This window comes from Leucopleurus acutus (genome assembly GCF_964270905.1).
Source record: "Leucopleurus acutus genome assembly, chromosome: 13".
Classification (NCBI taxonomy): domain Eukaryota; kingdom Metazoa; phylum Chordata; class Mammalia; order Artiodactyla; family Delphinidae; genus Leucopleurus; species Leucopleurus acutus.
In genome coordinates, this window is record NC_139155.1 from 4,733,834 (window position 1) to 4,759,251 (window position 25,418).

The window sequence follows — 25,418 nt, forward strand, 5'->3', positions numbered from 1 at the left end:
AAGCGAAGCGTCTGTCCTTTCTGTGCAGAACAACAAAAGGAATGTGTTTCTTTGGTCTGCAATTAGCTTCCTCTCCCTTTCTTTGCTGTTTACTTCATTTAAGAGCTAGAGACACCTTATTTTAGGAAAATAACCTACTTTTAATGTCTGATTGGTGCAATGGAAGAGAGAGACAGAATGCGTCAACATTACATCTTGAGAAGCTGAAATAGTGAAACTACCTTGAAAATGGTACTTTGCTGACAACCTACCATCAGTTTAGATCATTTTGCTTGGCCATTTCTGGAAGCACCAGCTTTTAGGCAATATTTCTGACATCTGCATTGTCATGCACTCATATTAATAAAGAATCCGTAGGTACTCATGGCCAGAAGATACTTCAATTTGACTTTGTCTGTTTTTGTGAACTAAAGCTGATAAACTGTCTAGTTCAAAACCTTTTCAGTAACAACCTCACCAAAATACAAAGAATATTGACCCCCATTTTTCTTTTTCAAAAACAGACGTGGGTACAACAGAGATTACTAAGTCAGATGTTTTACCATGACTTTAAAGAGTCAATCTGATGAGTATAAACAGAAATTTGAGAGCACAACAGCAGAAAACAAATAATAACCTTACATTCAGTGTCAAATGGATTAGGACTATTATTCTACCTCAAATTACTCAACAAGTCCTGTTTCTTTCACTGTAGACATTACATTACCAACGTCATTTACATATTTTGCAAAGGCAGCCTTGCATCTGGGGTGGGATTTCACACAACTTTCAAACACTAGTGTCACTTCGCCAGCATCAGCACCAACACCCACAGTCCTTTGCACTGATCATTCTCGGCACGAGAGTACTGTGCTAAGAGCTTCATAGACCAGATCTTTTTAAATTCTCACAATAACCCTTTAAATAGATCCCACCACATCGATTTACGTACGAGAAATCTAAGGTGATGAGATGAGCCTGCCTGTAACCCACACAGCCAGGATAGGGAGGACAGTTTAAATACAGCTCCAATTGCTCCCAAAGCACCTGCTTTAAACATCCCCTGGATCCCCTGGCATTATTTAAATAAAGTCCTGTTTGGGCTACAGTTGGAACTGCCGGCAAATGTCCTGCAGGGGACTACCTCTTCCGACAGGTCCCATACTCACCATCCATCACCTGGCTACTCTGCACGGAAGAACTCTGCACTCAAGGCCCCCTTGTTCACTAAACAAAAGGCTGGGCTCCAGGGGTCAATGTGCTTAACCCTGCAGTTGGTGCTGCATATCTGATCCCCCCACAGCATCTGACGGCCAGTCCAACAAGGCCGGAGTGATCACAGCATCTGACGGCCAGTCCAACAAGGCCAGAGTGATCTCTCAGAGTGACCTCTGCCATCACCAACGTTCCCTGAACCCCGTATCACGGTCCCTCCTAGTTTTGGGGACACGTGTGGCACTCTGTTACCCCGTCCAGGTTCTCCTGCTCTCCTCAGTCACATTCTTCCCCTTACCAGGTATCTACTGGAAAACCGTGGTACAAGGGATAGGGCAGGCATAACATTTTAAATCACAAAGATTTTTTGAAAAAAAATTAAAAACCTTATCAATTAGCCAAAATATGAAGCTCAAACAACTACTACTGTCTCAGCTTAACCGCGTTTTGAGTATTTGCCATTGATAACTCTGCTGTCCTGCGATGATTATTTCGTCATATTTGCTCTTGATGAAATATAATTGAAAAGACCTGTTTTTATAGTTGAGGAGGATAAGACCAAGTGTTCTTTTTTATAAGTCTTGAAGCAGATACTATCACACATGCTACCACATTTAAATAAAGGCTGGTAATGCACAAACAGCCTAGTAACTATCGTGATGAGGGAGCATTTTACATAATAGTTTTCGTTTCTTACCTGCGTGCAGGTAGGCCAGGTCAGGGTTTTCGATGTCAGGATGCTGCTCTTTCAAGTGGTTTCGAAACTCCACAGGGACGTTGGTTCCATAGTCACACTTGGGGCAGTTGTACATCTTGACCCCTTCATGTTTGCCCGTGTGTAGAATGTGTTTGCGGATATTTTCAGCACAGTTTGACCTACCAAGGAAGAAAGAAAAGTAAACGGAATGAAGGTCAAATCAATAACATGAGGCCACAGATCATGATGGCAGTGACCACTCGTGCAGACCTCACAGGTGTCAGGTGCTATGTGTGCTATAAGTGTTGTGCTCTGTAAGAGTTAACATGAATCATGTGAGGCTGGGAGCTCTTATAACCTTGGTGCTAATTTCCAGGTTGGCTTTTACCGGAGCAATTCATTTCTACGCAGAACTGGAAACACAAAGCCCCAAGTTCTATCATTTTAATATCAAATTATTCTGGTACCACTTGAGGGCAGTGAAGGAGTTTCCTTAATCCCGAGAACACACCTCGCACCATGAAGTACTGATACAAAGGCAAGCCCTGTCACCTCCACTGAAATTGGAGCATTAAGGAAAAAAAGATGCCTTGACTTTTAGACCTGTCAAGTGAGCTGCTTCTAAGTAAGGCTCTAAGATAGTCTGACGATAGAAAAGTAGCTGGAAACAGCCCCTCAGCCCACAGTTGGGCAATGTGCGAAGTTCCAGTGAGGCTCCTGTACTGGTGTAGGTTTTGAAGAGGGATGGACTGAATAAATACAATTGAGGGTCTGTATATTTCCCACCAAACTGTCCCTGAAAATAGGCTCCTCTCCCACTGCTTTCCTGCAGACGCAGAAATGCAAGGCCTGAAATGACCAGAACCCTGGGCACAGGGAACTGCTCATGAGGCAAACTGTTCACCGCCTGCTCCCAGCCCTCTCAGCACAGGCACTGCAACTGTGCCCCCAGACCGCGTCCAATTAACAGCAGTTAAACCGAGCGGGCATACAATCATTAAGAGTGGGTGACTGAATATGTCTTCAGTTGGACATTGATTTCTAAAGAGAGTCCCATGTTCATAGATTGGAAGACTTAATATTATTAAGATGGCAATACTCCCCAAATTGACGTACAGATTCAGTGCAACCCTATCAAAATCTCAGCTGGATTTCTTATAGAAATTGAAATGCTGATTCTAAAATTCACAAGGAAACGCATGGAACCTAGAAGACTCAATACAGTCTCACAAAGAACTAAGTTGAGGACTCACACTTTCTGATTTCAAAACTTACGAAGCAACAGTGATCAAGACAGTTCCATGGGAAGTTAGATGCCTCAGCGCAAGGCTGCAGGCTCCTTGTGGGGAGCAGGGATTCATGCCGGACTTGCTGGGCCCATGAGCGCAAGCATTGGGTTTATGGAGAAGGCATTCTGAATTATGAGGACATTTCAAATGAAATTTTGAAATATGACACACTGAAAATTTTGAGGCAGCTTTACATATATGTACATATATACGTGTACAAATATATAAAGTGTGGGCTGGGCAATTAGCAAAAGGACCAGAGATGCGACCTAATTTTACGGCTTCTTAAAAAATATGTAATAAAGGAAATATTCAGTTCAAAAGCAATGCATTTTACAATAATAAATTAATAAAATAAACCACAAGTGCTTCTAGAATGCCACAAGACTATGTCAGTACTACACACTCACTGCCTATTAACACAAAAGCATGTTAAATTTATGTTATTTAACCTAATCAGAAGGAAGCTTAAAAAGAATCCTAATGAATATTTTTTCCTCTTTTGATGCATATTATTTCAGTTATTAAAAAATAATGCACCGCTGAAGTTGAAGAAACATACTTTCACATATTTCAAACATCAAACAGTCTAGTGATAGACAGATATGGTAAAGCCTCCTCCAGCACGGGCCGGATCACCCCCACCTCCACCAGGGACCCGGGATCCCTAACTTCTTATATATCTTTTGGGAGAATTAAGAATGATTTTTCCAATCCACAAACACACTGTATCTTCTTTTCTCCCCTTTTCTTGTATGTAAATCTGTTGGCATTAACACGTGTCAGCAGCACCTTCTTCCACCTAACAACAAGGCACGGGGGATGTTGTTTCCACGTGACTATGTTAGAGCAGAGTGTCCTTCCTGATGCCTCCCTCTACCCTCCCCTACTCCCTCCCTCTGCTCCGCCTCCTTTCCTTCCTTTGTTAATAGCCAGGCAGTATTTCACGGTAAGGACAGAGAGTGTTATATTTAACTGACCCTCTACTGATGAGCATCTAGGTTGTTTCCAATCATTTGCTAGTATAAACAAGGTTGCAATGAATCATCTTGTGAAACACTTTCCATTTCTCAGGATGCCAAGAAAATCTCAGGATGCCAAGTGGAATTGCTTCCAATGGCAATGGGCATATGCTTTTGTAATTTTGATAAATGCTGCCCAACTGGCATCCAGAGGAGTTGTAGCAATTTACACGTCCACCAACAACGTTTGAGAGAGTCTGTTTCTGCACATTCGTGCCACTGTAGTGTGTTGTGTTACCAAACTTTCACATTTTTGCCAACTTGGTGGGTGAAAAATGGTAGCTCACTGGGGTTTCAATTTTTAACCTTTAAAAGTTTTAATATGCATTTCTTTTGTAACGAATAAAGTTTCTTCGAATACTGAAATGTCATATGTATTTTCTTTTCTCTGTACTGCTTTTCCATATTTTTGATCAGTTTTTTTCCTAAGGTTGTTAGTCATTCTCCTATACATAAAGGAGGTAGATACTTTATGACAAAAGTAACAAATATTTCTTCCTTAGTTTCCTTTAGACTTTGCTTACAGCATCTTCTGAAAAGCAGAAGTGTTTTATTTTGTTCATCTTTTGTCCTATGGCTTCCTTACTTGGCTTCCTTACCTATCATAAAAGGATTGTCCCGAATTTGGTTCTAGTACTTGAATAGTTTCATTATGTTCCACTGAATATTAGATCCCTTACAAAATTCTCCTAGAGTGTGGTGTGAACTGTGGATCCAGACTGCTAGCCAAGACAACATCTTAATAGTCTAACTTTCCCCCACTGACTTGAAATGCTACCTTCATCAATATTTTATTTATTTGAAGCTAATTCTGGATTTTCTATCATAGTCTGCTGGTCTGTCTCTGCCTGCGCCCATCTGTTACAACGAAGCAAGCTGCACAAGGCTCACATCTGGTAGAACTCATCCTTCTGCACTGCTCCTTTCCTCCCAGGTCACAACTTCCCACCCAAGCCATCAGATCGTCAATCACAAGACTGTGCTGGTGAGCTGGTGTGGCAAATGTCATGAGTTAACTACGGAACCAGAGAGAATAAAGTAGTATCACTAAGACACAATCAGGTAATTTCTATGTATTTATTAACATGTACTGGTAGTACTGTCTTACCGATAAAGAAAAGGAAATGCAGAGAGAGCGGGCACAGATGTCATGCGCTAACGTGCACACACATCCCAATGAACATTCCTTTCCTAGTTCCTCAAGGGAAGCTATGTATCTGCCTCACCACTCCCAAACTCCTGTGTGAAATTAAAGACTGTCTTGGTCTACTGCTAATAATCTGACAGGTTGTGTATGTAAATGGACATTAAAATCTTCTGAAAGTTCTACTTAAAGAACTGTGTTAGTTTTCTTTAACATTCTCCCTTCCACACTTGCTGACCATGGAGTACTTTGTTGTTGTTGTTATTTTATGGGAATAATATATGTATCTCATAAGGCTGTCATGAGGGTTAAGGTAAATGATATTAAACAAGTTCAGAAAATACAGGAGGTACTCAGTTCGCTTTTGATTACTGTTGCTAGTCTTTCTATTAAATGCAGTACAGTTCAACTATCTGGATCATCATTAGCAATTTTCTCACTGTATACGAAAGGCAATTTCAATTCGTTTGAAAAATAGATTCCCCCAACAGTTATATAGTGCATGCATGCATATATGTTTAGAAATGTGATTTCTTTCTATGCATGTTCAGAATATACTTTTTGAACCAATACCCTTGAAAAGAATTACTCTGTAGTTAAGTATGCATTGGAACAAGTGTATTATAGTACATATTTATCTAAAAGTTCAGTTGAAAGAGGCTTCTACTGTATCTTTAAAAGAGTAATCCAGGGCTTCCCTGGTGGCGCAGTGGTTGAGAGTCCGCCTGCCGATGCAGGGGACACGGGTTCGTGCCCCGGTCCGGGAAGATCCCACATGTCGCGGAGTGGCTAGGCCCGTGAGCCATGGCCGCTGAGCCTGTGCGTCCAGAGCCTGTGCTCTGCAACGGGAGAGGCCACAGCAGTGAGAGGCCCGTGTACCGCAAAAAAAAAAAAAGAATAATCCAAAATGAATAAAGAATAATCCAAAGGAAGTCTTTTTGTAAACTAAATTTAAGAAGTTTTCACATTTTTTTAACCAGTAGTATTTAATTATAAATTCACTGAGTAAAAACTGAGTCTAAGAAAGCCTGGGAAATCTCCAAGGGAGAAGAAAATAAAGCTGCAAGTCACTGCAAGTGGCAGGCAGTAACCAATACAGCAGTGCAGGGCTTCTTCCACAATTTACATAACACAGCCCAGGATACAGTCCTCTGCCACTTATGTTCTCACTAAAGGACCCATAAAGAAAGAGCCTGGTGGGCTTCCCTGGTGGCGCAGTGGTGGAGAGTCCACCTGCCGATGCAGGGGACATGGGTTCGTGCCCCGGTCCGGGAGGATCCCACATGCCGCGGAGCGGCTGGGCCCGTGAGCCGTGGCCGCTGAGCCTGCGCGTCCAGAGCCTGTGCTCCTCAACGGGAGAGGCCACAACAGTGAGAGGCCCGCGTACCGCAAAACAAAAAAAAAAAAAAAAAAAAGAAAGAGGCTGGTAATTTTAGATTACTAAACAGTTGTGCTGGTTAAATTTAACATTGGTTAGAGGGTACAAGAATAAAGAAGTTCATATTCCTCTGGTTAAAATGGAACATTTTATCAACGATGTTTAGCAAACAGATGAATGTCATTGGGAGTGTTGAACGCAATACATCACCAGGACAAAGAACACAAGGACCAATGTATACGGGGATAAAGATGTCATTTCAGATCAGTGAGGAAATGATGGGTCATACAACAAACGGTGTTCAGTCAATTACCTATCACATGGGGAAGAAATAGTTAGATTCTTGTGGTCTTATACCATGCAAAAGTAAATGCCATTTGGACTTTAAGATTAACATAAGGACACTAAATTATAAACGTGCTAGAAGAAAATACAAGAAAACATTTTTATAATCTTGATTTGAAAGAGCTTTCCTGAATAAAATTCAGAACACAAATGCTATAAAAAGATGTAGCAAAAACACTTCATAAAACTTAAAACCGCTATATAGCATAATAGTCATAAATAAAGTTAAAAGACAGGGCAAAGAAATGGACAAAATATACGAAACATATATAAAATGATTAATATACAGACTACAAAATGAGTACCTATGATTAATAAGAAAAAAGATAAAAATCTTAAAAACTGGATAAAAAACATAAGCAAGAAATTCCTAACTGGAGATCTACAAATGGTTATGTAAGCATTAAATGACTCCAGTAACCAAGGAAATACCAATGAAAGTCTAAGGTAACAGAAGGGCAAAATTTAAGAAGACTGGTAGCATTAATGAATGGTAAGGGAAATGAATGCCACTGGTAAGTGTCAGTTAGCAAAGGCTTTGGGAAGATGTTTGATGATAGCCTTCAAAAGTAAAATACACACATACTCTTGGACTTAGGAGTTCATTTCTAGAAGTTATCCATAAGGAGAATCATTAAACCATTATTTGTTAAATTGCTAAACACTAGGGGAGAATGTGAAACTAGATGTTTGCTTACAAAGGTAATGAGTTGTTAATTTACAATGATCCACACTACGGATTTCCATACTGCTGAGAGGTAAGGGTTACCATGCAAGCCTGCTTCTCAGAGTAGGAGCTGGTCTCCTACAGAGCTCCATGGAAGCCAACTACATCCTGGTAGAACGCTGGGAGGGCACAGCCTGATCCCAGGAAAAGCAAGGGTACCCCCCAGCCGTGAGTGGTGCCAGAACAAGGCAAGCGACCTGGTAGGCCAGGCCACACGACTGCTCCCGCACAGCCCTGACCTCACGCCATCCAGGGTGGGCTCCCCAAGCAGTGGAGCTGACCAGTCCCATGGTGCCTTTCCCAGTCTGACGCCAGGCACCGCAACGTCCCTGAGTGTGGCTCCAGAGAACCACAGGTGTGACAGGTACAGAGACAGGCTGAGAGGAGGAGTAACGATGGCATGCCTGTCTCTGAATCTCCCTCAAATGCTACGGAGGAAGCCCTGGTGTGTGTGTGTGCAGCTCATCATTCATCCTTATTTGTTGGACAAAAGCCATTCAACAAAATAAGGTACACCTTATGTACTACCATGGAAAAACTTCCAAGACACACTGTTAAGTTAAAAAAAAAAAAAGCAAGTCCCAGGTAAATACGTGTAAGAATCCTTTCAACTTTTAAAAACTATACAATATACTCATATAGATACACAAATGCATTAAATGGGTATTAGAAGAAAGCCTAGCAAACTACTGATGGTAATTATATTTATGGAAAGGTTTCCAAGGCAGAGGGAACTTCTACGTTTGCTCAGTATATTTTTGGATCACTTGGATTATTCATGAGAATATCTTTAAGTTCTACTCATGTAAAGCAAATATGATCAAAACGTGCAGCTTAAAAACAACTGGATTGGATAGTATTATACAGAATGTAAATGTCATAAACAATACAACAGTATAGCTGACATAAGTTGGTAATAGAAATGAAAATCAAGTGTGAAGATTCTCATGCTTACATAGACATAATTCAATTTGATGAATCAAGTAAAAGATTTAAGTAAGGTAAGTCAGGTTGTAAAGGTAATCACTTAGAAAACCAAAATGAATACAGTAAAAAAAAAAAATAGGGGAGAGAGGAGAGGTGTAGCGGTAAACCGGGTGCATGAGCTAACTTCCTGATCTATGCTGCCCATACACCAAGGAACAGAGAAGCAGCAAAGTGTTAGGTTATCTCTAGCAGGACAAAAATAGGAATGGTCACAAGCGGTTACGTCAGGAGAGTGGGTGTGAAGAGGACCTGGAATGGGGCAGGATAGTAAGCCTCTGACTTTTCAAATGATAAAGTTCAAATAGTAAAAATAATATACAATAACAGTAAGTTTTATAGGCATCTAAGTAAAATAGATACTTAAAAATAACAGTATAGTTCATTACTTACAAAATTATCCAAAGTTTCTTTTTTTGGATAATTTCGTAAGTAATGAAATACACCATTTCTATAAACTCTAAGGCAAAAAAGAATTTATAGAAATCAGAAGTAAGCACAAAACATAATCTTCTGAACATATTCTGCAATATCAACTTTTAATTGGACAATTTCTGGATCACCCTGTTCTAAATTCTACGAATTTTCTTTTTCTTTTTTCCTAACTGGCGGCTATTAAATAGGACAATTCCTATCAGGTCACTTCTCATTGTTTCCTGCTCTTCATAAATCCCAATTCTTTGAAATCAATCGCTGTGACAATAAAAACTGATGTACATTCATTTTTCTCCCCATTTCTCAGCTATAGTTATGTTAACATTTGTTATGCGATATAAGGGGATGTGCGTCATCTGATAACACAGAACAGTGTCTCACAGGAAGAAGGAGCCTGTGAGTTAGCACAGGAGTGGATGAAGGCGGTCGCCTGATTGACCATGATCCATCCACTGCTCTCCAGTGGCTGGAAGGACCCAGGTTCTGGGCTCCGCCGCTATGTCGCCGTCAGGTATTCACAGCCCCGTCCCAAGTGCAGCTACCAATACCACGTGCTCATGGAGAAGCCGCCACACGGCAGCCACAGCACTGCCCATGTGACCCACGCGTGGGCTCTGCTCACCCGTACATCTGGGTGCTGGTCTAAAAGGGCAAGGCCAGCCTTTCAAACCCACTGGGAGGTCTTTCAGAACAGAAGTAATTTAAGTCTAATTATCATTATGATTTCCATGGGAAGTCTATGATTACAAGAGAAGTCTATTTTCGTAGGTATTGATTTATTATTTTCAAAATGAATTTACTCAACGAATATTTATTTAGTGCCTACTATATTAAAAGAAACATAAAAATGAATCATTTTGGTTATATCCTCAAAGAGAACACAATGTGATAGGAGAGGTGAGCCATGTACATCAACAACCATAACAAAAGGCCACGCTTCATAAAATGAAACTTAATTTTGAAATAGGGTTGAAAATTCCACCTGTCTACTTACAGGACTGCCACGCCCCCTTCAGTGACATCTTTAATTGAGAATGGCCTAAAATTATCTTGTTTCCATGCTATTCAAAATACTTGACTGACTTCAACTGACTTCAAATAACATTAATTGCACACTTACCTATGGATATGCCACTGCCTTCGATAGGATTTGCACACTCCTTCTACTCCCCAAAGTATGTAGAACTTCCCATCTGTTTTTCACCATTCATGCTCCCACATTTACATCCACTTACATTACTTCTCTACTCATATCTCTGCTTGTTTTGGTTTCTACAACCAGGAAGAGCAATAAGCTGCTTTGAATTCAACAACCTGCCCCACCCTCCACTCTCCTGGAGAACAATGAGACTCACAAAGAAGAAAGACCAAGAAGCGACAGTCAGCTGTGTCTCTGTTAGAAACCCAAATTACTTCGTCAGCATTTAACGCTTCAAGAATAGTCCCACTCACACAGTTTGTGTGGCTGTAGAACAGGAGACTGATTTAAACACGTGGCCAGACGTGGCTTGTCCTCATGGCATAAGCAGCGAGGAGGGCCGCCCACCAGTGCAAGCCCTACAGAACCTTGACCTCTCCTTGGTTCTTCTTGAGCCCAAAGAGGAAAAGACACTTATAATTTCATTAACTGTTCACTTCTTAATATACGGAATATATATTCTCAGTCTAGAAGAAGGTAACTTGCTTTGAGAAAAGTGCAACCTAGTAGACTTTCATCTGCCATGAAGACAACAAGCTATAAGCTTATATAAGTAAGTTTAAGTAATTACCAGACGCCGTATCCTACGTGCTTATGAGAAAATAAATGCCCATTCTCTCAGGTAAAAACGCGTAGCAGACATTAATGGTGGCCTATCCTTTAACAACACAGAAACATCCCAGCATCCAAATTAGTCCAGCACGATGCCTACAGGGTTTCAGGGAAAAGGCCTCGGTGGCCAACGTTTCACATACTTCAGTTACACAAAATTATATATATAATTTTGTGTGTAACTGAAATATATATATATATTTTTTTTTTTTTAATCACCAACTTGGAATTCTTTTTAATACCATTGGAATCTTTTTTTAAAAAAATATTCATTTATTTTCTTTATTGTTTTTGGCTGCGTCGGGTCTTCGCTGCAGCGCACAGGCTTCTCTCTAATTGCGGCATGCAGGTTTTCTCTCTCTAGTTGTGGCACGCGGGCTCCGGGGCGCGTGCGCACATGGGCTTAGTTGTCCCACGGCATGTGGGAGACTAGTTTCCCGACCAGGGATCCAACCCGCGTCCCCTGCACTGGCAGGCAGGCTCTTGACCACTGGACCATCAGGGAGGTCCCTATATATTTTTCTTTACAGCAGGAATCCTGTGAGTCTTTAATATGCTGTTCATTACGCGTCTCAGGAAGGCAGTGCAATACAGAGAGTGTTTCTCAAACTGACTTGACCACAGAAACATTTTTCAAGGCTGAGCTAACAACACCGCTTGAAGTCTGTGACTGGAGAAATCAGAACACCACGTTAGCCGTACATGTTGCTCGTCCTCCCACGCGTTTTCTGCACGGCTGCAGTGAGTGCTGGTGGAGATCCTTTCCGCTGTTATCTTGCCACTCTTTTTATATTGGACCTTTGAAATAAACAGAGTCCCCACTCCAGCTTTTCATTTCTACAAACCTACGTCCTTACCGCACAGAGTGTTAGTCTCTCCTTTTCTGTTAACTAGCTAATTTAGCAAAGTGAAATGATGTGAAACCAGGAAAGGCACGTGGACGAGAGGCCTTCCGAAGAAAAGGATCTTTAATAAAGTTGAGGCAAGTGCAGCCTGCCCCTCCTGCTAAGTCCAAGCAGTCACTGGAATCGCAGTTGTAGGGGAGGCTAAGGAGGGCAGAGAGGCGCACAGAGACGCTCACCAGGGCCTCAACTACACGCAGGTGTGTGCTTACCGAGCTCTGGCTTGAAATAGTCAGCTACAAATACTACTGCTTTACAATTGAAGATATAAATACATGTAGTAGTTTACTGTAGCTTTACTCGTTGAGAGCTTTTCAAACTTAAGCTTATATAAGTAAAATTTTAACTGAACCAAAAATACATTTCACAACATTTCTGAGTCTGGGCCACACTTGATTTTACTTGGGACAATCTTATAATGTCAAAGAGACAAAAAAAAATTTAAAAGGCTGGACTTAAAATACCCACAGCTTCTGCACACATGAGTAAGAGCGCAGTTCACTGGGGAGGTGTGCAGACCTGATCACAATAATTCACTACATGCCCACAGACTCCCTTGGTCTATTAGGGGCACGGGAGGGGCTGCGATAAAATTTTAAATACTTCTCAAGTGGCTGAAAGGAGAGTGCGTCCCTCACACCTGGTATACTGGAGGGGCCTGGCCAGCAAGCCACCAGGATTAGAGTGAGGAGGTGTGGCAAATAATAAGACGGAAAGTTTATTTTCCGGCCACAGGAAACAGTGAACTTCTCTGTCTTTGAAAGTCTCCTGAAAGGCTCTTTCTCTGGCTCTACGTTTATTCCTTACAAAGCTCTCTGAGTTAAGTGTATACTGAGAGTAGATTTTAAATGCATACTTTATTTTGTAAAATTGAGTCCTATCAAGGAGCGTTTAAACCTTTTATAACTGCAAAGTTTTGCGATCACTTCTGAAGAAACTTCAGAGAATTACTGATTACGGGGGCCATCGAATGTATTTAATAATCTACGTCCGTTTTTACAGAAATGCTCCAGGTAACCCATTTAACAATCATAACCGGTTCATTTCAGTCACTGCACACAGTGCTTCCCTTTGTCCCTTGTAAGTCTCTCAAACGTCTTATTTTAAAGGAATATACAGTACTCCCGGAAGACATTTTCCCATTTCTATTCTCTTCGACTCCTGCGAGCCCTTGTTCTGTGTGATAAGGCAATCTCCTCCGGGATCGGGGCTGTGTAGTTTCGCACCACGAGTGACAAGGACTCGACTTGAATAACTGCTGTGCGCAGGTTGTAATTATGTCAGCTGGAGTGTTGAACAAGGGGACTGATTAATGTGCGCCCCGGCCCAGGCACAGTCCCTATCAAAACCTCTGCGCAGGCCAGCAGTGGGGACGGGTTAAAGCAGAAAGACAAAGCATGCTGTATCGTCCATGATGGATGAATTGCTCCAACAGTCTTCAGGCAGATGTTCCAGGACAGTATAATATACAATTACTCTGCCTTATCACTTTCCCAGGGACAATAAAGCTTCCTCCTTCTATAGTTCATGTGAGTGAAGGCAAAATTCGTTTTACTTTTACAGCACCGACTCACTTATCATGGGGCCTTGATTGTGCTTTTACAGCTAAAGCAGACACAGCTTCCAGTTTTCAACTAAAAAAGAAAAAAGAATAAAACTGGAGCCTTGTTCCGAATCTCTTTTACATCAGAACCCACAACATTTTAGAAGACTGTTGTGTTAAAAATGGATGCAAGGAAGGTAATATGTGTGTGTGCGTGTGTAGTTAAAAACAAGTACACATAACAAGAGGTAGGATTTGGATTCTGTAATCATTACATTCATAACGTCATTTTCACAGGCCATCCAGAAATCATTAATTGGAAGGAACATGTAATTAATTTATATATATATATATATATATATATATATATATATATATACACACACACACACACACACGCTGATATCGTCCATATATTTCCCAGGCACATAGCTCCTTGAGTCTGAGGGTACATTTCCAATGACACACTTATTCACTGCCATTCCTAGGTGGCGTCTTTGAGAGCCTTCTTCTTAAGAAAGCTGTGTTAGCAGAGAGAGAAAGGAAGCTGCCCCAACTGTTTCAATAACACCTTGCAGCCAATGCTAAAATGAACCTACCTCAGGGGCGCTGTGGTATTTCTACTACCTTTATTCGTACTCATGGAAATGGTGCCAAAAATTTGTTACAAGATGTACAGAACTATCTCAATTTGCAAAGGGAAATGCGCTTTTCATTTTTAAAGCTGAGAAACAAGCTAAAACCAAAATCTGAGAGGCAGCCATAACTGTCTTGTGGTAACCATAATTTATAATGAAACAAAGCAGCAAAAATTCCAATAGAATCAAAGGAAATCCATACAAAATGATAGTGAATGCAAAAGAAAAGCATACATCAACCTGTGGGGCAATATATATGACTTATTTCCACTTTTTAGTGGTTTAGTACAACTGACACCAACACTCAGCAGTTATAATATACCTTAAGTCATGAAAACAAATCATGTACCCTACCTCACCCTAAGGAGTGATGTATTTGCTTTCTCTTTTCATACTATACACACACTAACTCCAGTACCCACATGGTCCTTATTATTAACGTTTCTCTTGGTAGGACCATTCCAGTAGCGTATATGTTTCTAGAAATATGGCAATTTGAAGAAGGCAGGGGTCAATCTAAAACAGTGAAACAGAAGTTTTAGTACAAATGGACATAAGAAGAATAATCAAAGCTGTGATTGGTCAAAGAGTTATACCATATCTATAATTATTTGGAAGAAGTCACGCAAATGAAAGGTAGGTAAAACAAACAGCAAGGGTTGTACATATATATGGGGGTCAGGTGTCATCACGATAAACGTCTGTGAGTTTCCACTGGCTTATGATGTCACTAGAGGGGCCCATGAGATTTACTGGCCTTAGAAAAACCCTAAGACATTAGCAAAAATTGTTTAGAATAAGTCATAGAAAAGATGTCACACTTTAAAAGATTACATTTAAGATGAATGTTTGTTAAATGATTGCCCTGAATTGTTTGCTAGTGCCAAGCAAATTTTTGAATTATGTATAACAGTTAAAGTAGTACAATATTTTGTGGAAGAAAATTCCTCATAGAAAGCAAATAAAATTCCAATGTTTGAATGTGTATGTAGGGAGGGCAGAACAGTCCCATTACACAGTCTCCATGTTCTTTGATTCAAAACTCTGAACACAACAAAGGTAAAAGTTGGTGCTACGCAGTATTCCCAAACTGTGGGAGGGTAAAGATTCAGAGGTTTGAAGCTGTAGCTCTCCATCTCGAGAGGTCCCAAGGTGGGAACAGGGAGGCACTGCTGATTCTTCAAAATCGTTATCAGCGCCCCTGATGCGTCACAAAACCCTCACCTGACATGCACCACCTGAGCCCTTAGGTAAAAGCACTGTTCAACTTCATTATTTCAGCTGGCTCTTTCACCTCCGCCTGTAAGCATTTTAGTATAATTTTAAAAGCAATCTTAAGCAAACAGATGAAAACAAACACACAAATACAATGTGCATCCAGCTCTCTGCGCATGCAGCTATCCCAGCTCCCCAAGCGTTTGCAGGAAGCAGCCTTCAAGACACCCCTTTCAAGACCAGCTAGCAAGTATCCTCACCACGTCACCTCTGACCCCTCGCGTGCTTTCTGCTCCTACCCCTGTGCTAGGACCGGGCTTCCCCAGAGAACCCATGCCGTCCGGGTGGCTGTGGCAGGTGCACTGCCCTGAGTGCTGCCTGCCTGCTGCCCGGAGGTCCCTTCCATATCAGGAGGCTACTTCTCAGTCTCTCTGACACTTCTCTTTGCCCCTCTGCTTTTTCGTTTTCCGCATTTTCCAAGGGAAATGCCAATCGCGTCGATGCTTTCAAGTTCCACATACACCAGCACTGACCTACACATTTACTGGCACGTTTCCATGTGGATGTCCATGGGCACTTCAAAGTCAATGCATCCAACCCACACACATCGTCATTTTGCTAAAGGGATCTCTCCTCCGGGAGTGAGGACCTGGTAAATGGCACTGCCGCTCACTCAGCAGCCCTAGCCTAGGCATGTAAAGGATGGCATGCATCTTTCTGTCACCCTGTCCCCAAATGCATCCATTTGGTCACCGTGTTCATTCATTCTACCTCCTAACGAGCACTGGGATCGGCCTCTCTCTCTATCCTTCATGGCTACTGTGTTAGTTTGTTTGGATTAGTCACTTATTTCTGCCTGCACCTTTGCAATTGCCCTTTAAATGCTCTCCCAACACCTGCTGTGCCCCTCTCTGCCTCTTCGTTTGTACTGCGTCAGTGATTGCTGCAAAGCAAAATATGAATATGTCAGTTCCCTCCTTAAAATTCTCCACTGGCTACGCACTGCCTTTGGGGTAAAACTCAAACTCCCTGGCATGGACTAAATGGCCCACAGGACTTCTTGCCCGCCTTCACCACATAATCCCATATGGCCTACAATCCAGGCTGGCCGACATGAGAAGATAACTTAAAATCAAATGGAAAATATAATTTGGGAGTGGAAAGTGGGACAGAATCTTACTTTTAATTAAAATTAAAGCTATCTGAGGTTTTTAGAACAAAACAAACTACTCAAATTTAAGTGTCAACCACGTTTTACCTCAAATAATTCAATCCAAGAGATTAACTGATTTAGTTAAGCATAAGCACTAAAAGTTTACCACATTTTCTCTGTATGGGAAAATTCTAATTTGTTTTATGACATTTCATTTTCATTTCATATTTCTTAAAAGTTGTAATTTAAAATGAATAAAAACCAAAACAATCAGGAAAGATATGACTGAGTTCAGTTAATCAACATGATTCAAAACTTAAATAGTGAGAGAACCCCAAACAGTGTCACAACTGATATAAAAGATACAAAATGAGAGAGTAGGGTTGTTTAGCAAGATGCAAACCAAAAGAATTAAGAGTAAGGAACTAAAGTTTAAGGGGTAAGAGGAAGGTTAATATTACGTTAAAATTCCCTGCAGGGAAAAGTATCACATTACATATTATGCATATTATGTTACTGAATAACAGATTCTGGTTTATTTCAAGTACAGCTCACTATGCAGGAAGGAAAGGCACAACACCATTTTCCAAAAAAGGAAAATATTCGGGAATACTTCTTGTTATAGAACTTCTCACAAGCACAGTACTTCTCATAAATAGGAAAAAGTCAACAAAGGGTTTGTGCTACATTCTCTTAATTAAGAAAATAAAGATGTGAAAGTGAGAAAAGATGTAATCTTGTTTTTACAAACATTCTTAACCTAAAGCCAAAACATACACAGGTGCTACCAGGAAGGCAGCATCTTATTCCACTGAAGGGGTCTGAGGTCTAGAAGGCACACTGATAGAGAAGCTGCCTCATACAGACCACTGGGTCCCCACTACCTAAACATTCCACGTTTTTCTCTCCTTCTCCTTCCTTCTTCCAGTTTTTTACAGGCCCCGGAGAGGCAATACTTCAGAACATACTGAAACAAAGGATCCAAAAACAAAATGAAATAACTAAGATCTTAGCATTCTCACTGAACTAATGACAGGTGGTCAAACTTTTATACACTTCAAAGGTATTATTATTTCTCTCAGCCCCACATCTGACCTTGTGAAACTCAACCATATAACCAGAAGGGTCTGCCTGATGCTCCACTAACTGTTGTTCTAGATAATCCTGGTGATTACAGGGTTTTCCTAGTAAGCTACACACTGTAAGAGCCTCTAACGCCGGGAGATACAGATAGTTACATAGTAAAGTGTTTTGTTGTGTGATAATAGCTCTAGTGTCTGAGGAATAACTTATGCAAGAGACTATTGCCCAAAATTTTTTTTCTATTTTTTTCATCTCTAAGGCCTTTCTTTCTACCACAATATATACAGATATATCTAACTACCACCCAAGGGACTATCCATAGTAATTCCTTGTAGAAAGACCATCCCCAAAGATAGTGCTGGTCTTTTTATAATGACTGGATTTGGGACTCAACAACAGCAGGGTAAATAAACATGTTTATCTAGATTCTACTTTAAGAGATAGCAAAGGGAATGTATGGTCACTTTGTGTTCAGAACGGCTCTTTTAATTAATCTGTGATCTCAATGACGATTTCAGCTACATCAACAAATAATTACTTATAGTCATAAACAAATTATCTTAGATTTTTCTCCCTTTTAAAGACATATGAACCAATTTATATTTTTTAATGCTATGGAATCTATTTGTTTTCAAGTCTACAGATTTTTTTTTTTTTTTACTTAACCAACTTCTGTAAGATGAAAATTTACCAACAGTAACTAAAGGTCTGACATAAATACTGTGCTATATTAGCACATAGGCTTAAACAAAAATTTTTTAAAGTCTATGTGCTTGGGTATCTCAGGGCAGAGAAAAAAAGTATGAGTAAAATATGCTACAAATAAACATAACATTAGACATATATGTTATAGAAAATACAAAACTAAATCAAAACCACAATTAGAATTACTGAGATTTTTTTTTTTGAAATTCACTAATAAAATGATCAGAGAAAATTAGGAGAGATTTGTTCAGAAAGAATTCAATTTCTGCTGAAACATAAACGTTAGGAATAAAAAATACACTTATATACAGTACAACTTTCATAATTAGGATAGAAAAACCTGAATATACAATTATGTTTTTTTTTAGGGAACCCCTCAAAAGATCCCATGGAAACTTACCAGAAACATCTACTCCACGTGAAAGATAGTACAGCTCCATAAAGTACCATCTTGACACCTGCTAGGAGAATCTTCTTAAGCAATATTTATGCAGCCAATGACCAAACACGGTTCCACAAACCAGCCACGATACTGACATCTACCTGTGGCTCACTGAACTGTGTGAGGGTAGCAAGCAGGAAGGGGCCATCTACCAGGACAAGTACTACAAACATAGTACAACAGACACATCTGCCTCCCAGAAGGAACTGACCACAAAGGGAGGAAAGCCTTGGAATTGTCATTATCCCAAGAAAAGTTTGCAAAGTAACTGGGCTTCGAGACTTTCAAACTAACCTTTCAGCCTAGGACATCTGCTTTTTATTCCATTAACTGGATTAGCAGTTAAAATAGAGTAGAATATAAACACATAACAAACAGACTTGATATTAATGAAATAATATTGACTGGTATGTTTTATTTATTTATTTTTGGGTAAGAATATTTAAGTTCTACTCTCCTAGCTAATTTCCAGTATTTAAAACAGTTCATCAATGATAGTCACCATGTAGTACATTAGCTCTTCAGACCTTACTCATAACTGAAAGTTTGTATCCTTTTTACCAACCTCTCCCTGTTTCCCCCACTCCCTGGCAACTACTCTTCTGCTCTCTGTTTCTATGAGTTTGACCGTTTTGTTGTTGTTGCTTTCGGTTTTTTTTAAGATTCCACACATAAGTGATATCATGCAATATTAGGCTTTCTCTGTCTGGCTTACTTCACTGACAAAATGTTTTGAATTTAAATTTCGTTCTGATATAACTAGGCTTGTGGCATCAATCAACTTGCTTCAAATATAAATTAATATTAGACATTTTCATTTGATTATTTTTATGCAGTGTCATTACTCTTCAGGAACTTCAAAATCACCCAAAATAAATGAATGCTACCTTTGATTCTTCAGAAAAAGAAATGTGTGCTGTTCATTTCCTTATGTATAATTTCACTTCTCTCTCAGTATATATGATGTTCTGATACAAAGACAAAATCTGGTTTTTCTCCTTGTTATTATTCAGGGCGAACCCAAGTTTGATCCATCTATTGCTTCTCCTGCTACAACCTGTGAACCTGCACAGGAAGCCAAAGGAAAACAGGAACCCTCAGGGGAGATCATCCACAGGGAGGAAATTATCCCCTGCAGAGTCAGTCCCCAAGTCAGGATGCTGCTGAAACAATGGAAGACAGAACAATGATCCCATCGTATACTGAGGCCTTAGTGCCTTATTATTCAGTAAAGCCTAATAAACATAAAATGTTTATACAGCAAAATTATGTAAAAAGGCATACTATTATCTAAGACCTGAAAAAGTTTTGGTAACTGAGACACTTTATAGAAATATGTATTTGAGAAATTAATACAAACTTTAAAGGGAAATAAAGGTTTATTATAATTTTTTTAGCATTACATCTTAAAACTATCCTAAAAATGCTTCCAGCATCATGTAAAGTTAAGACAGAATTCAATTAAATTAAAAGTATTCTTTGACAAAAACTTTCTAGGATACACACACACACACGCACGCACACACACACACACACACACACACACACACACACTTCAAATGCTTGTGACAAACACTAAATTTTACCTAGTCTAGTCATGTGTGTAAAAACTTACCAAATTTGATTATAAGAAATACTAAACGAAATATTTAGAAGAGTGATAAAAGAGACGTTGGGGAATATCACAAAAAGTACATTTTTTGTTGAGACTCCACTACTTGGGTCAAAGGGTAAATCAAATATTCTTAACCTCCCCTCATCTAAAAGGAATGAAAACCCTTCTTGAGATCAAAACCTAGTGCATTAATGATTCTACGAAATACACTGGCCGAGAGCTAAGTAAACCATCAAGTAAGGAAAAGAATCAGAGTGTATTTCCAAGTTCAGCAAAACAATGGGGGTAAATCTTTAATATGAGGCAGGATTTATCAATTTTATTCCTCAGCTCTATGATATGTCATATTGCTAACTGGAGTTATAATTTCAAATAATAAAAAAAGAATAGTGAATAAAATGAAAAGTAGAACAGTAAAAACAACTTTTTAAAAGAGTGTGTGTAACACTGGCAGCACCTAAGGCAATTATGCAGTTGAGCAAAAATCTCAGTCTTAAGGAACAATGAAGGTATTCCAAGATCAATAATAGGGATGCAATAAATAAATGATCAAACTGCATACTTTGGGCTGAATTTTAGTCTTCTTTGATTTACTAAATGACATTTAAAGTGTCATGTAAGAATATCGTTTATATTTCTAATACTGCAGGTAGAATTTTGTGTTACTTTTCATGACTTATCAGTGGTTTACTGTTTAATATGCATTTATTAACCTTAAAAAATGGAAGCCAATGAGAAGGTGAGTTTCACGTAAAAGAAAGCCCAATTACAGCCAACTTTAGGGCAAGTCATCAGATCTCTTGTGAAAGCCAGTGTCATCAGTGCAACAGAGTGCAGCCTGATATTTAATAAACTCCGTGGGGAAATAAGGATTTACATTATTAGAAAGGGTACTTACTATAACATATTAAAGTGTTTTCTATTTCTCTCCTTAATAGAGAAGTGACAATTAAAACACAACAAAAAATAAAAGTATAGAAAAATGTTAGATTGTTTCCATTTTAAGGTAGGAAAAAATCTAAAGAATTTGCTGCATAAATAATATGGTAGGACAGCGTGCTATGAATCTAAATTTATGCTTCGAAATTATAATGAATACTAATTAATAGTGAAAAAGTTTTGGAGCAATGATGGAATATACTGATCTATAATGGATTCGAAGTTTGGATATCTTAGACAGTAAAAGCTTAGGAAAAGGGTACACGTTTACATCTAAACAGAATGAGATGTCACTGTCTAAATTAATAATGCAAACTTGAAAAATAGCCCCAGGTTCAAAAGACCAATTATAAAATTCTTTTGTAAACAAATCTATATTCACATTTTTCATGAATAATTATAACTACTAAAATTTCTCCACTGATGTTCAATTTATAAAATGAAAAATATATTTTCAAATGAAATTTAGATAATACTTCAGTTTCTAATGATGGTAATTTACCTGCAAATAAGTGTTAATAATGACAACAACAGGAATATTCTACAGGAATAATGTTTATCTATTTATATTAAGCAGACAAAAATCTAAATATGAAAAAAGTATTTAAATATTTTAAGCAATAAAATATTATGGAAAGATACTGATAAGATAAATATGACCGTATTTTCTCAGGAAATATGTGATCATCTTATACATACTTTTATTCTACAGAAATCATACCTACTCCAATTTCTTTATCTTGTGAAAGAAGATACTTTGTTGTTGTAAGGTAGATATGGTAAGCATTTTGTTCTTCCCATGCTATGCAACCAAAACAATCTTTATGAACTTAACTACCTGCTCATTTAAAAATCTTATTCTCCTCAACAAGAAAACGAAGGTATCCATTGAAAATTCTACATTTCATTCATAGTCACTAACTTTAGGAGTGTTCATATATTTGGAAGTTTTTCATACTCCTGGTCAAGTTAACTTGTCTTTTGTTCATTAGTAAAAGCAAACCCAACCTTGTATATACGCAGAATGATAAAACTGTCCCGTGAACAGAAAGTGTTCAAACTATTTACTTTCAATAATATTCAACTTATTAAAAAGGCTTAAATAAAGATAAAATCACCCTTTTATCAAGGACTTTAAGCATTTCAACAGGAAATTTGATAGCAGTCACTAGATGTAAACATCCTGAGTATTAATTCATAGGAGAGTGACAACAGTCTTAGAAAACACCAGCTCCTTTTCACGACAGTGCCTCACAGAGGTCTGATACGGACGGGATCCAGCTGGATGCAACGCACTGCTCAAACGGACGTGATGCTACTTCAAGGTGATAACTTGGATAGGGGACAAGTAACACGACCTCGACCTTCGCAAAAGTATAATACAATTTCAAGCCCAGAAAACCTGAAATACTTAGAAATATGTTCATGCATACAGAGACTTGAGTGTACCAAAACACAGTACTGATCAGCCAAACAAAATTCACATCCCAATCTTTGTAGCAGTACTATTAATAGCCTTAAGTCATACTTCTATGAATTTCTTCCAAAAACATCATGGACACACACAGAGATTTAGGTAAAAGTATTTTTGGAGTAAAAACCTGAAAATGGCAGAAATGTCTAAAAATTTAATAAAGTTATTATTGTTTAACAATCTAACTAGAGGCCATGCAAGTATTAAAATTACATTGAAGAAAAGAGTGGTTTTCAAACTAGGCCTTTTGAAACTCTAAGGTATTTCAGTCATTATCTAACAATTGATTTGGGTTTTTTTTTTAACAACTTCAAAAACTGTAAAAAAAAAAAAAAAATCCATCATGGCATGTATTATAATTTTCAGACACTAAAGACCTTCAAGGCACTGAAACTCTTGCATTACCTCACTGAACAGTATCTTGAGGTTTGTCAGGTCAAGTAAAGCCTACAATCATCTGAAGTCCTAACCTGAGATGAGAGTGAAAACAAGGGCTGATGTGCACAGCCAAGCTCTGGATAAGTGATCTAGTGTGTTCCTCACCGCACGTCAGCAGTGTTCCTGAAGTTCGTACCCAAATCATCTGTCTTTTGTAAATGAGGAAGAGGCTGAACGGCTGCAGTGAGCCTCAAGAGCCTAGCTCCTGACGACCCGCCCCTGCTGAGCGCTCCCTGCAAAGTCATAAACTGGACACCAAGGCTAATCCAACAGCAACTGTTAGCAAGAACTCCCCCCATTTGAAAACTTTTTGCTTGTCAAACAGTCTTATATGATATTCGTTAGTGTTATAATAAGTGACTTACAGACTGTAACTCTGAAATCTGTAACTGGTAGACACCACTTTTACCTATTTTATACATGGGGTCTGTACAAGATCTTGTTTGAAGTAACAGTTCTATGACTTAAAAATTATAGTTTGAGAACCACAGTTACACAGGATTAATGACATAAGATGGTTATACAATTTGTTAAGTGTGAAAAATAAAATTTATAATGAAAGAAACCACCAAAAAAAACAATGCTTCAAAACAGGCATAAAGTACAGACTGAAAGAATATAATCCTAACAGCTAAGAGAGATAATTAAGGGAAATTTTTATAAATTTGTAATTGTTTTCCTGTGTTTTGCAGGGAAGGCAACTACAGTATGACCTCTAATAAGGAAAAAGAGCATTCAATAATGTTTGTTGTTTAAAGAATTCGTACTCTCAGCTCCTCGGAATTTCTATGTCTACCTCTAATTGGATCACCATTTTATTAAATCTCAAAGAAACACCAATCTAGTGTTAGGCAAAGACAGAACTGAGAAAATGTGGAACGAATGAATAATTGATGAATGAAATATACCCGTAATATGTCTGTACTATTAGATGACCTTCAACATAAAACTTAATGCAATAATGAGGATAATAATAGAGATTATGGCAATATATTTACTGAACGCACAGGCTATATCCACAGGAATACAAAAATCTATTATTCAATGAAGGCTTCAGGTTTAAGGTATATACTCTGATATGTAACAAAGGCAGGCTGCACTGAAGAACTACCCTCAACGTTTCCACATCTTCATGCACAACAGGGTCCATGGGACCTTCAGCCCCACAGTTGGGCTGATCAAGGCCCTAAGAAGATGTCCCTCAGCTGCCTGCGCATTGCATGGTGTCTCAGAGACCACAGTGAGCTCTGAAGTTATGCTCACAGGCCCCCCACACAGCGTGATCGAGCTGCAACCTACAGCCGCCTTTCATTTTCCACCAGGCCCGGGATATGCGGACCTTGTCACAGAGTAAAACAGGCTCATTCGCCACTCCTGCTTCTCTGACCCTGTGCTTTGCGGCCTCTGTGAAGTCACTCTGCAACCTGGCAGATGTCACTTAGCCGCTGTGGCCTCCACGAGTGGACGGAGCACTCATGACCTCCAACATGCTTTCGGCACAGAAATGCCACGCTGTACCATCACCTCCCTGCATCCTCGCAGAACGCACACGTGATTGAAAGCTGCCCATCTTTTAAGCCATGGCTGACAGGCCTTCTCCTCTAGCAGGACTGATCTGGTTCCTTCTCTTTGCACTCCCCTGGCGTTTTTAAATGCCACTGACATCTGTACTAGAAGTATTTACTAACATTACCATTACAAGCCACCCATTATGCTACAATATCCTTAAAAGCAGGAAGCATTTCTTACATTATCTTCATTGTCTAAATGAGTGACTCACTCATAGTAGATGAGATGCCATATGCATTGAGTAACTGATTAATTGGATGGTCCCTTATAATCACCTGAAAGTCAGGTGCATCAATGGATTATAAAACCTAAATGTGGGACTTCCCTGGTGGAGCAGTGGTTAAGAATCCGCCTGCCAATGCGGGGGACACGGGTTCGAGCCCTGGTCCTGGAAGATCCCACATGCCTCGGAGCAACTAAGCCCATGCTCCACAACTACTGAGCCCACATGCTGCAACTACTGAAACCCGCAGGCCTAGAGACCCTGCTCTGCAACAAGAGAAGCCACCACAATGAGAAGCACGCGCACCACAACGAAGAGCAGCCCCCGTTCTCCACAACTAGAGAAAGCCGCCGCACAGCAACGAAGACCCAACGCAGCCAAAAAAAAATAAAACCTAAACGTTAAGATTGTAAAAAATGGAAAAATATTTTACATCTTTTAAAACAGTCACCAA

The 25,418-nt window shown here is 39.4% G+C and overlaps 1 protein-coding gene across 2 annotated transcripts in view; it reads right to left on the reverse strand.

Moving 5' to 3' along the window:
* ZNF407 (zinc finger protein 407) overlaps positions 1-25,418 on the reverse strand; it is a gene marked incomplete at its 3' end in the record, with an annotated part of 417,799 nt that overhangs the window by 142,742 nt on the left and 249,639 nt on the right. For both annotated transcript variants that reach the window (XM_082853707.1, XM_082853708.1), the window contains exon 8: positions 1,892-2,070. In XM_082853707.1, coding sequence (XP_082709833.1) covers positions 1,892-2,070 — 179 coding nt within the window. The remainder of the gene's footprint in view (positions 1-1,891; positions 2,071-25,418) is intronic.